Below are 13503 nucleotides of genomic sequence, written 5' to 3'. Positions count from 1 at the left end.
ATTCTCCGTTCTAGGTGGAACGGAGTAACATTGGAACATTAGAACATATAACACCTCTGTTCAAGCCCTTGGAAAGGGGGCTTAATGCCACAATAACCATCCAACCATATTTAAATGAACTCTACATCCATTTAAACATAATGTGTTGATAATGGATTACATGTGTCAGACGATTTGTAGGTCCAGTTTTCCTTGCCCTTTCATGCGTTATGTACTCTAAACAGACTGCGTGGTTACAAGTTTAGTTCGATAGCTGGTTATAGCTTCTATATGGAAGCCAGTAAGCCTCCAACAGTCCGGTACGTGTCTGGCTATGTGATGGTGTTAGACAGGTTGGCATACAAACGAAAAATGCTGGCCTTAGCAGTATATCCTGACCTGTGGTATTCACCATCTTTTCAATTGAACCCTACACATTGGGTAAACATAACGACGCCGGGACCAGAAGGGGCCATGCCATGCACTGCTAGTCCTTCTGGCCCTCCTGATGAGACATAACGGGCTGCTTTTGTTACCAGACATGACCATTTAAGCCCAGAAAAAGGGTAAGGTTGTGTGTCTTGTTTGCCAACTTCCAAATTTGCCCAGTTCCCTTAGGAAACCTTAGCTAGGTGTCCAGTACATTCCCCCAAGGGAAGTGGCCCTGGAAATGGCGGTCGTTGGGAAGGCACTTGCGCTCCTGTGTGAAATGTTGATGCGCGTAGCGTTTTTCTCAAAGAGGAAGACTGTATTGATTACCTTTTTATATTGTGCTAGGAAGTATGCTTGTATGAGGGTTGGACAATTCACAGATCAGATGTCTTCAGTATGTAAATAAACATTTATGTGACTGCAGATTTCCGTGGGGGCTGGGTCTAAAATTATTGCCAGCCGTTAGAAAAGCCGGCTGCACACACAAAGGAGGATTCCACGGGTAGGTGTCAAGGAGAGGAAGAGGCAGCACTGACAATTTTTGGGAAAAAGGACAGATGCCCCACAGCAGCAGAGAAGTCCCAAGTTCACAGTTCATAGTACCATGGCACTTATGGAATTCGTAGGAGTGCCGGGGGCAGACTCCCCCCCCCCCCCCCTTAAGCATGTATGAACATGAGTGGGAGGATTGTGGGACAGTTTTCCAAAAATACACATTTTAGGGCAATTGTGTGGTGGAGCATGAACTCATCTGCAAAGATCTTGTCTGGAATGCATTATTTCCAATAGAATGATGGGAATATTAACACGCACCTGGGGTAAAAGCCTACAACCTCTTCTGTGAGCATTTTACAACATGCGGGTGGCCACACTGGCTGATCCCATGCTCCCATCATCGAGGCAGAATGCGTAATCACCCTTTGCTCTTACCTTTGGCGATCCGCATCTCCAGGCGCAAGGGTCCAGCCTCTTCTATCGGTAGCGGCGGGGGCAAAGTCAAGACCTCAACCATGACTGGAATAGAGTCACTAGTGGAGTAACTGCAACGCAGGTACAACCTGAGATGGGCAAATGTAGGAATGACTCAATGTTTCTGCAAAGCAACGAAGCAGAACTAAAAAGCAAAACAGTGTACAACTCACATGAAAGCAGTATCCCTGGTGATGGAACCATCATCCGAGTGTTGCACGTCAATCGCATACTTCATCTCATTCCCGTACACCACGCGATCACCAAGTAGCTTGAGGAGAGAAACAAAGGAAGCGACTGGGGAATACATTTCATTTTGGCACCTCTAGTTCGATCATATAGACATGTACCTTACCTGGACAGTAGTGCCACACTGGTTCAGAGGGAATCGAAAGAGCCGAAAGGATTCAGTCGAAACCTGGGGTCTGCATGCCGGGCTTGAATCAGCAAAGTGCACTTTATCCAAGAGGATGGAGTGATGCAACATATCACGAGACACAACAACGGTGAAGAAGCCATCAGGACTACATTGCACGTTGGCTATAAGATTGAAAGGCAGACTAGGTTAAGCAAAACAAAAGAAATGTGAAGTTGAAAACCATTCAGACATGATTGTAGAAGTGGTGATAGCCATAAGGACATATTGCAGCTTCTGAATTCTGGGAGAAACCTGAAGTTGTCTCCCTGTCTAAACCTAGAGGATCTGTCACAGGTGGCCAGGACACAGCCATCCCTATTGGATCCAGTTCCTGGGAGTGGACCAGTGAGGGAGGATCACCTGGATGGGGGGGTCCGTGGGGACACTGACAGGTGAGACACGCTATGCCCCTTACTTTAGCACCTTATCCCCATTCCCTCACGTAGGACATTCCAAACCGCTACCCCCCTTTCTTGACTAACACATTCGCACAACACAAAAAAGACAACAGACTAATACCCAAGCTGTTTCCCTGACATGTCCCAATACAAGGGTCAGGCAAAGTCAGGCAATTGAGGAGAATCACACACACCTGACGGCCCTTTCCCTTCCCCACAGTGACAGAAGATGGAGCCATGGGGCACAGTACGAACAAGGCAGACAGCACAACGAGACGGCTACCACACGGCAGTTCAAGAGAAGGAGAAAGGCGGCAGGAATCGAGAGAGTGGGAGGCCGGAAGTGACCTTGCCTTTTTTCATCCCAAACCCACGGAACCTTTGAGGAAGAAAGCCTAAAACCACAAACAATAGCACAAGTCTTCTGCAGGAGATGTCAATGGTACCCAGGCAAGCTTATGCTGATACGCAGGAGCAAGGAAGCTCCCGTGCCCGATGTACCAGCCTTTATCCCAGAGAAGCCAAAAGCCAAGCGGGTTCATCACAGCCGGTAAGTCGAGGGGAGAACCGATAAGAACTGGACTGTGTTGAGGGACAATCGCAGGAGTGCAAGTTTCTAACCAAAGCTATTGAACTTTGAACTGTAAAAAAAAATGTGACAGGGAGACCAGTTGCAGAGAGAAACTGGCACCACGTGGGTGCCAATTTAAGAGACTCTGGTCAAACCACATATATGGGACAACTACCGATACCAGAAGGCCATAGGTGGGCCAGCGAGATAGTTCAAAGTGGTCATACAGAGGGTCAAACCAAATCCCTGTACAATCCAAAGACTTTCATCTACGAGCACTGTGAAAGAAAGGGAAGTGAATACCGAAAATAATTAACTATGTAAAAAGAGAACATTAAAAGTAAAGAGGGGTCAGCGCCCAGAAGAGGGAGACCCAGGGGTGAGCCACCATAACCCTGATCGATGGCTACAGTAAACCTGGTGAGGGGAAGACAAAAAAATTGAGAGGGGTCAGAGCCCAGCATAGGGGGATCCAAGGATGAAAAGTTGTCAACCTGACATTCAGGAGTTTAAGAGATGGCAAGAGTGAACCCCAAAAGGAGGGATGCCAGAGATGAAGCCATCACCCAAGTACTAGCAGTCAAGAGGTCTGAGCCCAGCAGAGGGAGATCCAGGGGTAAAGCTATCATCCAAACTTCAAGAAAGGAACTGTGGATTACAATTCAGAAGGGACATCCAAGAAGAGGGGGACCCAGAGGTGAAACCATCACCCTATCTGAACTGTGATATACTGTGAAGTACGATACAAAAAGGGTCAGCTCAGAAGAGGGGGACCCACGGTTGAAACCATCACAGTCTTTGAACTTTGGAAACAAACTTTCATTTGTTAAAGGAACTTTTGTTTTTGTTATTATAAAACACCTCAGGCTCGAAGGCAACTGACTTTCAGAGGAAACGATACTGCCATTGATGGGATTGAGAACTGTCATTGGAACGGTTGACTTGTGCTGGAGAAGCCAGAGACTCTGCTGTGCTCCAAGCTCACATCTTACCCAGTGTCCAAAACGTGGGGAAGGGAGACACAGGCTACCGCATACTGACATTATTTGAGAACACTTCTTTCTTTTCTTGAGAACTATCCCACACCCCTTTTTGAATTAGTTGTGAGGTTTGGCAATAGGTTTCTTAGTATAGGCCTTTTTTATTTGACCCGACACTACTAGGACTCCCTTGTTTTTCATTTGATGGTGGACGCTTGTTCCCATCTTAGAGTTGGGTTTAGATTAGGTGTTTCCCCAACCTGCATATAGCATTTCATTGTTCAATAAACATGTGTCCGTCTTACTTGTCACCAGGATTTTCTCACAATTCCCCTCCCTCAAGCATCTGAGCCAATAGTAGACGTGCTGCAAATAGTAAATGGGTGGTTGGCGGACTTTGGAAACCTTTCCAGTGGGAACCTCCTTCAAAATCCAAGGTGAAACTTCACTATCATAGGTGCAATTTTGGGACATTCATTTTCTTTTGAATTTGGCATCGAAAACAGTGGAACAAAAGCACCAGCTTTTTAGATCACTTGGCACTGCATTACATTACATTTCCAACACATCTCTGCAAATTCTTGGTGGTCTAGATTTGAACAATTTTCCTCATCAGGATCAAAGTGGGTGGATACACAACTTTACCATGATCAACCAGATCGTTGTCGGCTCTGGACCATATTCATGACGCTCCAAGATTCAGGTTTCGTGGTTTGGACTCTAAAAGAACAGCAGGAAACTTGGGGTAGGGAAAGACAAGGGACAATTCTCCACATGCGGGTGAAGCTATATAGGACAAAATAGCCTAGTGTCACAGGGTACATCCCATATCTGTGTGAGAAAGCTCATACAAATAAAAGGAGAGCATCTGACTTCATCTCCTTCACTGAGTTCGTAATTTCACTTAAAGCATCTTGCATCTTGGTACTGTGCTTGTAGTTTAATTTCTTTAATTGTAAACTGCATACTAAAAGGAAAAGGCTGACCTTGCCCTGCAGCACTAGACACCAACCCCTTCTAGACAACCACAGTGGATCCAGAGGTTCTCCATGTACAGGCCATAAAGTAGCCGACAAGAGAGTCAAACTACATAGAAGAATTTTACTGATGCCAGTAAATGAATAGGGCAGGAACTGATGGAAACCATGATCCAGTGAACAGTGATGAGCTGATCACTGTTCATTGGAGAGCAAAGCGAGGACTTTGGTCAGTGTGACCCTGCCAAAAGAAGTTGCCAACCAAAAGAGAGACTGAAGAAAGTGCGGGAGAGAGTGAGCAAAGTTTGAGAGCAATAGCAATTCTGTTCCAAAGACTAACACACCTGCCAAAGTACAGGCATGAAAACACTGCCACACTTGGTGGAGATGTAGGACTACAGTTGCAGCAGGGCAGGTTCAAGGTTAGATGTGCATTCCTGGAGATCTGTTGGAACAAGTTGAACTAGGCAGATATAGCCGTTAAATAGTTGCACCTCTGGTTAAAAATAGAATTGTGCCTTGTGAAGCATTACACTGTAAATATAAGACAGGTCCGATTATGACATGGGACCTATTGGATCACACAATTATAAAGCCACAAGCATATGCACGTCATCCGTGCCAACTTGAGGACTCAAATAACACAGCTGGTATGAGTCAGCTGAATGGCCTTGGTGTACCCACAACAGAGGGAGGAATACATGGAGTTAAGAATAGCCAAGAGGGGACATTAGTCCACAGAGGGGTTCCACCATCTTAGATTCTGCTAAGGATCCCTAAACGGCCTGCCCACTTACTGGAAACAAAGGAATCTGGATGGGACATCAAAGAAAATGACATTGGTTTGAGCAGTCTAAATTCCCTGACAAGGGGCCTTGCTCTGGACTAAACAGTTTCTGCCTTTATAAAGGGGAAACACCCTGCCTTTACTGGTTTCATCTTTGGATTTCAAGAAAAGAAGGAGACACCTGAAACTCTGTTAGGGATACAGTCAATATTAAAGTCATCTGCCGTAGAGATGAAGGCTGACGGCTCCAAGAAAAAGGAAAGCGTTTCTCCATACCCATCCCACTGGCACATTTAGGGTGAGACTGCTTTGTGGACAAAGTCTACTGCCACTGAAGCACTTTAATAATAATTTAGCATTTATATAGCACTACGAACCCTCAGATATTTGAGCGCTGCTTATTATTACCCAGAGTGTGTGGTGCTCATTTATCGACCTCGAATGGAAAGGCCGAGTTTGGCCCTGCCGGGATTCAAACCTGTGTGAGCAGACTCTGCACGGATGTCAAAGCGAGCAGTGCTATTTGACAGGACCATGCCACTGGAGGTGACCGATCCCCTGAAAGTGACCTCTATTAACCTTCCTAGTTGGGAAGGGCACAATAAAGGGCTCGCCTTGCCACTGACATACCTAGACTGGGTCTCCCTGCAACCCAGAAGTCAAAGAACAGCTCTGTGCCCAGTGTCTTGCTTTGAAGCACTTGTGCGCTTCACCGGCTTGTCCCGCACTTCTTTGTGCCATGTGCTGTTGCTGCTTGGATGGCACAGTGTGTTGGACCGAATTGATCAGCTCACCAACCTGATGCTGAATCAAAGCATCTGGAAACTAAAACACGCCTGGCAGAACACTGTTGACGCCCAAAGACCATGAGGTATTTGAAGAAGCCCCATGCCCCTGGTCACAGAAGCTTTTAACCTCCCTTCACTAACATTTTAAAGGTACCTTCATAAACCTGGACATTTGCTTCTTAAATCAATTGTCTACACCTTTGTCTTCATACAGAGTGCCCCTATTTTCCCCAAACCTGCATTCTCTGTTACTTTTATGGGTTGGGCCTCCAGTGTTTTTAATTATTTGCATGCATTGTCCAATTTTATAAAAGTTCCTATTTTTGTAGATCCTTGGTTGTAATTTTTTTTTTCTGGTTCCACTGCACTATTGTTTGCATTGCAGCTGTGCCAGCTCACGTCCTTCTCATGAAGATATCTGCTTCTCGGCCCATGCTAGTAAAGGAGTTGAGTGGTAGATCTGTCAGGCTATGCCCACACCACTGCTTTAGTAGTAGTGTGGGTCTGAGCAGTCGCATTAGCCACTACTTATCCCTGAAATCCTGCAGAGCAGTACTAATTTCGTCACACCTTCACAGATTAGCAAATATCCCCAAAGGGGCCAGGTGGAATACAATGCTTCAAAGGGAAAGTCCGTCAGCTCAATGGGTGAAGACACACAAGGGGGGATGATTGGCGTCTCTTTGAACGCAAGAAGACCTGCGAGGAAGGAACTAGTGTAACTTAGAAGAAAGGTTGTCCCACGAGGAAGGGTCCCGCCATCTTGAAAAGGTTTAAGCCATGCTCCTTCCTGTAACCCCTCCCAACTCCCTGCAGACAAAGCTCTGTGAGCAGACATCAGAAGTAAAAACTTAGAATCAGCAGAAAATGGCACCTAATAGAAAGCTTGAATTAGACCAATAGACTGTGGAAAAAAAATAGGATATAAGTGGGTCATCCAACCCCCATTTGTTGAACCATCTTTGGACTACAGCAGGATTTCACTATAACCTTATTAGTCTGCCGAAAGTCCCCTGCAACGTGGAGCAGATGAGGATTTCCAAGGAAGTATTAAGGATATTAAACCTCTGGGGAACATTTGGAGTCACCTGCTGCTGCCTAAACACTAGTATCAAATACCCACTCTACTATAGGTGACACCCCTGCAAGTTTTCTTTGGCAGATGCCCAGGCTTGGAAGGGTAGAAGCACTTGCCTTTACTTTCTGAATCTGGACAGAGGCCTACAGCAACCGAGAATAAAAAAGGAACAGCCTTGGGGTTGGTTTCTCACTTCAAATCACTTTCAGGCTGCTACAAGAACCAATGGAGCTGCCATTCACACTCTACGCTCTGCAACCACGAAGATCAACAACCTTACCCATCTGTTCTGCAGTGTCTTCGATCTGATCACTGCTTTCGAAATGCACTGCGTCGCTGAAACCTTCCAACTAACTTGACGCTGCAGTTAAATCCACGCACTAAGACACCCTCCATCTGTGAGCTGCAAAGATCTACATACGCTCCTTTTGCAGGCTTCATTTAAGGCACAGATTGCCACTTGGTGACATCCCCGGTGTTTGCCTACCATTGTGCCGACACCACCTTTGATACAGACTCGACACCTTCGAAAGTCCAGAAGCCTAGCTGGAAACAGTCAAGACCCAAGAAGATCTACAAATGTATACACAGTGTCCCTGTGGACAGTTTTAAAGGGGCCAGGTACAGCCAAACAATGAGCAGTATTCAGGAGGATAGATACCCCTCATCTATCAGACACACTGGGCAATGTGCAAAAGGCATTGAGCAACCATGAACTGACATAGCACTGCAGGATCATATACAGTAAGGGAGAACACTGCATTGACACATTGTGAAATATGTCAGTAGTGCACCAAACAGAGGGGAGACATTACTTAAGCACCAAACCCAGGATTCCTAGCATGAAGGTAATGAACACAGTGGCCCTGAATAATGCATCCATGAGAAAAGGGCAAAGTGCTTGAGACAGATGACGTACAGAAGAGACATCACAGCTGCACCTAACAAAACCAAGAAAGAACACTGCAGTATGAAATGTATGATAGATAGCACTGTTCCAGTGGCATAACGAGCAGGGGGGGGATCCGGGATGCGTGGAGGGGACGGTTTCCACCTCTCCCCGCACCCTCCCAGTGGCACGAGAGTCAGACCAGGACATTTGCTGGGACACCTCTCCTGTTCGGCACCCTCATTGACAGGACAATGAGGGTGCGCAAGGCAGTGTTGAATAGCCAAGCTTGAGGCAGAAAGAAGGTGAAGTAGCTGAATGAAATGTCATTCCTGCCACCCAGGAAGGCCTAGAAGAATATGTTAGGCACTGGTGTGGCATAGCAGCAGAAAGTCCCAAGCAAAATTAACAGCGTTACAAGTTCTGCAGCTATGCCCAGTAAAGTAGCAACGTGGCATGTCGCAAAGATAAATCGGCCGATGTGTCTGAGCCCTAGGAAGCCCCAACCCATAGCTAGAAGGTTGGGTGCAGCGATAGCGCCAACATCGCTGTCTAAAGGGAGGTGGGAATGTAGCCAAAGAAGGAGATAGCAGTTTAATCAGTGCTGGAAACAGAAAGTTATTCACTCTGCAAACCCTCCCCTTCTTGAGGTTGGGGGGTGGGGGGAGCAGAGCAATAGGAAGGGCAGGGCTGAGGAGCGTGGCCCTGGCCACATCACACAACACAGTCTCTCTTCATGGAACCCAAGCCTGGTGATTTGCATAAAAGCAAACCTGATTGTGGAAACCGAAGAATGCCCACAATGTTACATTTGAAACAGGTTTGTCATAGTGATTCAGCAAGAAACCTTTTTGAGGAAATAATGGCAGTTGGACTCTTAATTGGTTACAGTGCTCACTCTAATAAGTCTATTGCAAAGCATTTATACCAATCTGGAAAGCTTATGAACAGGATGTAAGACTTTGGTCGTTCCAGCATTCAGCTGTGTATGCCAAAACTTCTGAAGCACAAGCTGATCATGTGCTAGAGCTCAGCATGGGAACAGATCTGCGAGTCTCTTGGGCCTCAGGACAGATCAGAGCTCAGTCAGCGCTCCAGTGAGACAAACTTTGCTTCTTCCGGGAGTTCCGACCCATTTCCTACCCTGATCTTTGTTGGAAATGGCAGTGGGAGGGTAAGAGAGGAAGACATTGCGAGCACTGGTGCTCAGTCAGCCCCAGTGACCTATTGAGAATGCTTGTGGGAGCACATGTCGAGACCTGACTGCTGCCAGAGTGCTGTTACCCCCGACATCACCGGTTGACCAGTCGTCCTGGTTTAGCCAGGACTTTCCCAGAATTGGGCCCGCTGTCCCCCCAGCCCAAGAGTTTAATTCAAAAACCACATCCCAGTTTTGGGGAAAGGGAGGTTGACACCATCACCAAAAATTAGAAACTAAATGGCCATCATAATATTTTCACATTTTTTCCCTCCTAGGATGGGCTTGAATCACCACCCCATGTACCATCCACATGCATTTACTGCTTGTGACACAGCGACTGGCTAAGAAGCAAGTAAATAAAGCAAGGCATGCAAAGTCAAGGCAGCAAAGCTCCTTTGTTAACAACGTGCTTGTATCCACAAATAAAAACCCCGCAATTTATATGCAGATACTTTAGAATGGGGGTTGGTGGGGGAAGTGAGGTATACCAGTTTAAAGGGGGGGGGGTGCAGTGGTGAAATCGGGGGGAGTGGGGTTGTCCTTTTAGTTTGTTGGCTGCCCGGTCATGAAAATCTGGTCACCCGGGGCCTTGCAAAACTAAAGTCCAGTCCCAAGGCACCATGGAGCATGGTCGGAAGGGGATCCCATAGGTATTTCGCCGGCTTGCTTGAAGCTATGAAGACAACAGTGGAAGTTTAAAGAAAAGAGGGAAAAGGCTGAAGGACTTACAGCCACACATGCCCCACAGGGAGCATATGCTAAATTATAAAGGGCAGGTTTGTGGAGTAGCAACAGATCCGTTAAGTCCCTGTGGGTACCATGGGGTCATTCCTGCAAGGGCGTTTGCATAGTCGGTGCTTTGGATCCGTTTACCAAGAATTTCTGGGGAGCCGACCAAAAATTGGATGCTTAGTTACGTCAGTGTACCTTTGCCTGATGGCAAATATCCATTTGCCCATCAGTATTTCAGCAACCCAAATGGGCAGTGCAGCACTGATGTGCTAGGGCAATTCTATTCTGAAATATATCACCAATAGCAACCACAGACATGTGTCTTATCGATCGAGGACCAGTAATATAAATGAAGGTAAAGTAAAAGATATACATTAATGAATCATACACCGGATTAAATCTGCATAAATACTTTAATACTTTTTGTAGCATTGAAATTGAGTGTAATAGCATTCGATTGTTGATGTAGAATGTCCAAACATTGGGGAACATATCGAAAAATGTTAAAGTGAGCACATTATGAAGACCGCTACATATAATTTAAATTGGAAAGTCAACTTTTCAACAAGTTCCGCTTTACTTTAGGTGGACAGGGCACGTTTGCAATGTTTTGTGGCATTGTAAGTGTCCTAGGAACAAAATCAGGATTGATTCCATGAGTATGCATGGCCAACACAGTTAATGTCAGATCTTTCACAAATTCGAATTCCATTTCCTGGTATATTGGCTTGGCCACCCACTGTTCGCCTTGTTTTGTAAAGGCCAAGAGGTAACACAGCATCCCGAAGTTTCCTGTAGTTTTTGCTTGTTCCCTTCCAACGTTCTCATTGTGTGCAAGTACAGCTAGTCTTCTTCTGGCCTCCATACCGTCTATGCTGAAATGCAACGTTTTGGGCCTGTACTTTAGGCACATATTATGGAACACCTCCAAATCTCCAGTAGGACAGTATCCTTTGATTCCCTTCAGGTCTCAAGAGTTTTATTGTTAACAATCTTCTCAAGAGCTTTGTGTGGAGGTGAACATGGCACCAACCACTTCTTGTGTTTCTGCACCTGTGATAAAGGTCGCTGTGCACATTCATGAAAATGCTGGTTTTCTGTCCATGAGTGTACATAGGAACAATGGTACATCAATGAATGCCATTTTTCAATTATAATTTGTACAGACCCATCACAGGTTTTGGAGCTCCACCAAAGATGGTTGCTGATAGACTGACACCAACACCACTTTCAAATATTTTCCGAACCCTTTTTTTTTTTTTAACCGGCAGCTGTAATTTATGTATTGACTTATTTGGCAATGTGCCATGCATCAAATTGATGATGAATGTGTGGAAACTGCTCTTGCATGGCCTTGGCTATTGAAACATGCCCGTCAGTGGCTATCAGGTCCATTTGCATTCCCCTTGATTGAAGATGTTCGACAGATTTGATGAAACCATGTTTCTCCATGGCCCCAGAAGATGTACATTGGGACACCTGCACAATCTCCAAACTCACAATTTTTTTACTTTCCATGTCTTGACATTGGTATATGCAGTATCTTGCTGAAAATCCAGGGCTGTCACACTGTCACCAGCTAGCCAGAAACATTTGCTGGAGAATGTGCTTTCAATTGACATCTGTTCAATTTTCCAGGCTTGACTAATAGTGGGGAATAAGAATTCCCTTTGAAATTTGTAGTACTTGGTTTTAGCACGGAACTCGACTCCCACAAAATGACAAAAACTGGAAATCTTACAGAAAGTAGTACAGCTGAAAAGTAAAGCTGCAGAACATAGTAGATTTCCAGCTTGCACTTTTCCCAGCATCAGTTGAGTGGACCATGAAGATGTATTATGGTGATGGACACAGCTGGCTTGGATTTTCAAGTTAGTGCCTTGTAATGCATGAGACATTTACCAATGCCTCCCCGCATATGTTCCCCCTCAATGTATGGACACATTTCAGCATCTGTACAATCTCTAGCAGGCAGCTGTAGAATACAAAGTATTTTTTCTCCTTTATTAGCCAATCGTCTGCATGAATGTGGTTTGTGAACAGACTGTTCTGGACAAATTGCCCAAACTAGGCAAACTAAAGTCGAGATCTTTAGCAAGTTCCTCGGTCATTTGCGTTGAAGCTTCAGTCTCCGTTAGTTCAGGTTGTGATATTTGCACACGAATTTGAGTAACAGGTAACATGGAATGTTTCTTGGGTGGAACATTTTTAGCGGGCGTAGATTGTGTCAAGGGATCTGCGGGGAATGGCAATGCATCGTCATTGTATTTAGTTTCATCTTGTCAAGGTGTCACATGGTAGCAATGGTCCATGGACACTTTGCAGAGATCACTGGTCACATTCCATTCAGTTTCCGACCATTCGGCATAAGCATCACGAGTCTGCTTATTGACTGGCCCACGCTGCACCCCAAATAGTAGTTGCTCCATTGTGAAATCTGTTTGGCAAGCCACATCTTTGGTTTCATTTGTTGTCTGTGTCTTTATACGTCTCTTCCTTCTGGGCCTCTAAGAGATGTGTTGAAAAACATGCTCAATGAATAGCACACATACAGCAGATATGACTTTAAAAACAAAAACATTATATGAATAAGACACCAGCCTTAAAACGTCTACAAAACAAACTTGTTTGTTACCCTTGTTTTCTTAGTTTTCTTTGAAACCATGGGTTTCTCTTTTCCCACTGCTCCAACAAGTTGAATAAATAGCGTTTTTATATGGTTGAAATGAAGCACATTTCATTTCCATGCAAACAAACATATGTACATATCTACAAACAGAACCAACTTGAATGAATAGAAAAAACTACAACATTACAATGTATTCCAAATGCAATCGGATGTCCAATTGTATTCAATATTCGGTTATGTTCACCTCTGGTCCATGTGCCTCCTCTTCTAATTCCGCACCTTGTATACATTCCTTGAATAGAATATTCATTAAAAAAACTAAAATGTCAATCGTACTGGAAATTAAAATCTTAAATCGCACAGAGCACTTACAAAGTAGTATTAAATGATTATGAACCATACATTACAAGGTTTGTTGTCGCAAGACTAATGGAACATTTGTATGAACATAACCTCCCAAACAGTATACGTCATTTAGTCATAATATACTTTTCAAATTTCACTTGATTACCTTCCTAGATGACACATGTACTTGATCAGAAATCACTGTCTAAAACATACTGATTGTAATGTTGCCCTCAAACATTTTGTAATGTACTCTGCATTAGGGAGGAAGTGTAACGTTAGAACTGAAATAAGAAAAGTTTGAAACAGTGCACGGTTATATGCATTTTA

General features: G+C 44.8%; 1 protein-coding gene across 1 annotated transcript in view; it reads right to left on the bottom strand.

The window, feature by feature from the left end:
- The window catches only part of LOC138512998 (zona pellucida sperm-binding protein 1-like), a 258139-nt gene that overhangs the window by 58947 nt on the left and 185689 nt on the right, over window positions 1–13503 (bottom strand). The window contains exons 5-7 of the mRNA XM_069627714.1: window positions 1736–1920; window positions 1554–1651; window positions 1342–1469 (exon numbers count right to left, since the gene is read on the bottom strand). Of these exons, the coding sequence (XP_069483815.1) occupies window positions 1342–1469; window positions 1554–1651; window positions 1736–1920 (411 nt within the window). The remainder of the gene's footprint in view (window positions 1–1341; window positions 1470–1553; window positions 1652–1735; window positions 1921–13503) is intronic.

The sequence above is a fragment of the Ambystoma mexicanum genome, chromosome 12 (genome assembly GCF_040938575.1).
Source record: "Ambystoma mexicanum isolate Mex_15411 chromosome 12, UKY_AmexF1_1, whole genome shotgun sequence".
Taxonomy (NCBI): domain Eukaryota; kingdom Metazoa; phylum Chordata; class Amphibia; order Caudata; family Ambystomatidae; genus Ambystoma; species Ambystoma mexicanum.
This window is presented reverse-complemented; position numbering and strand designations above follow the sequence as displayed.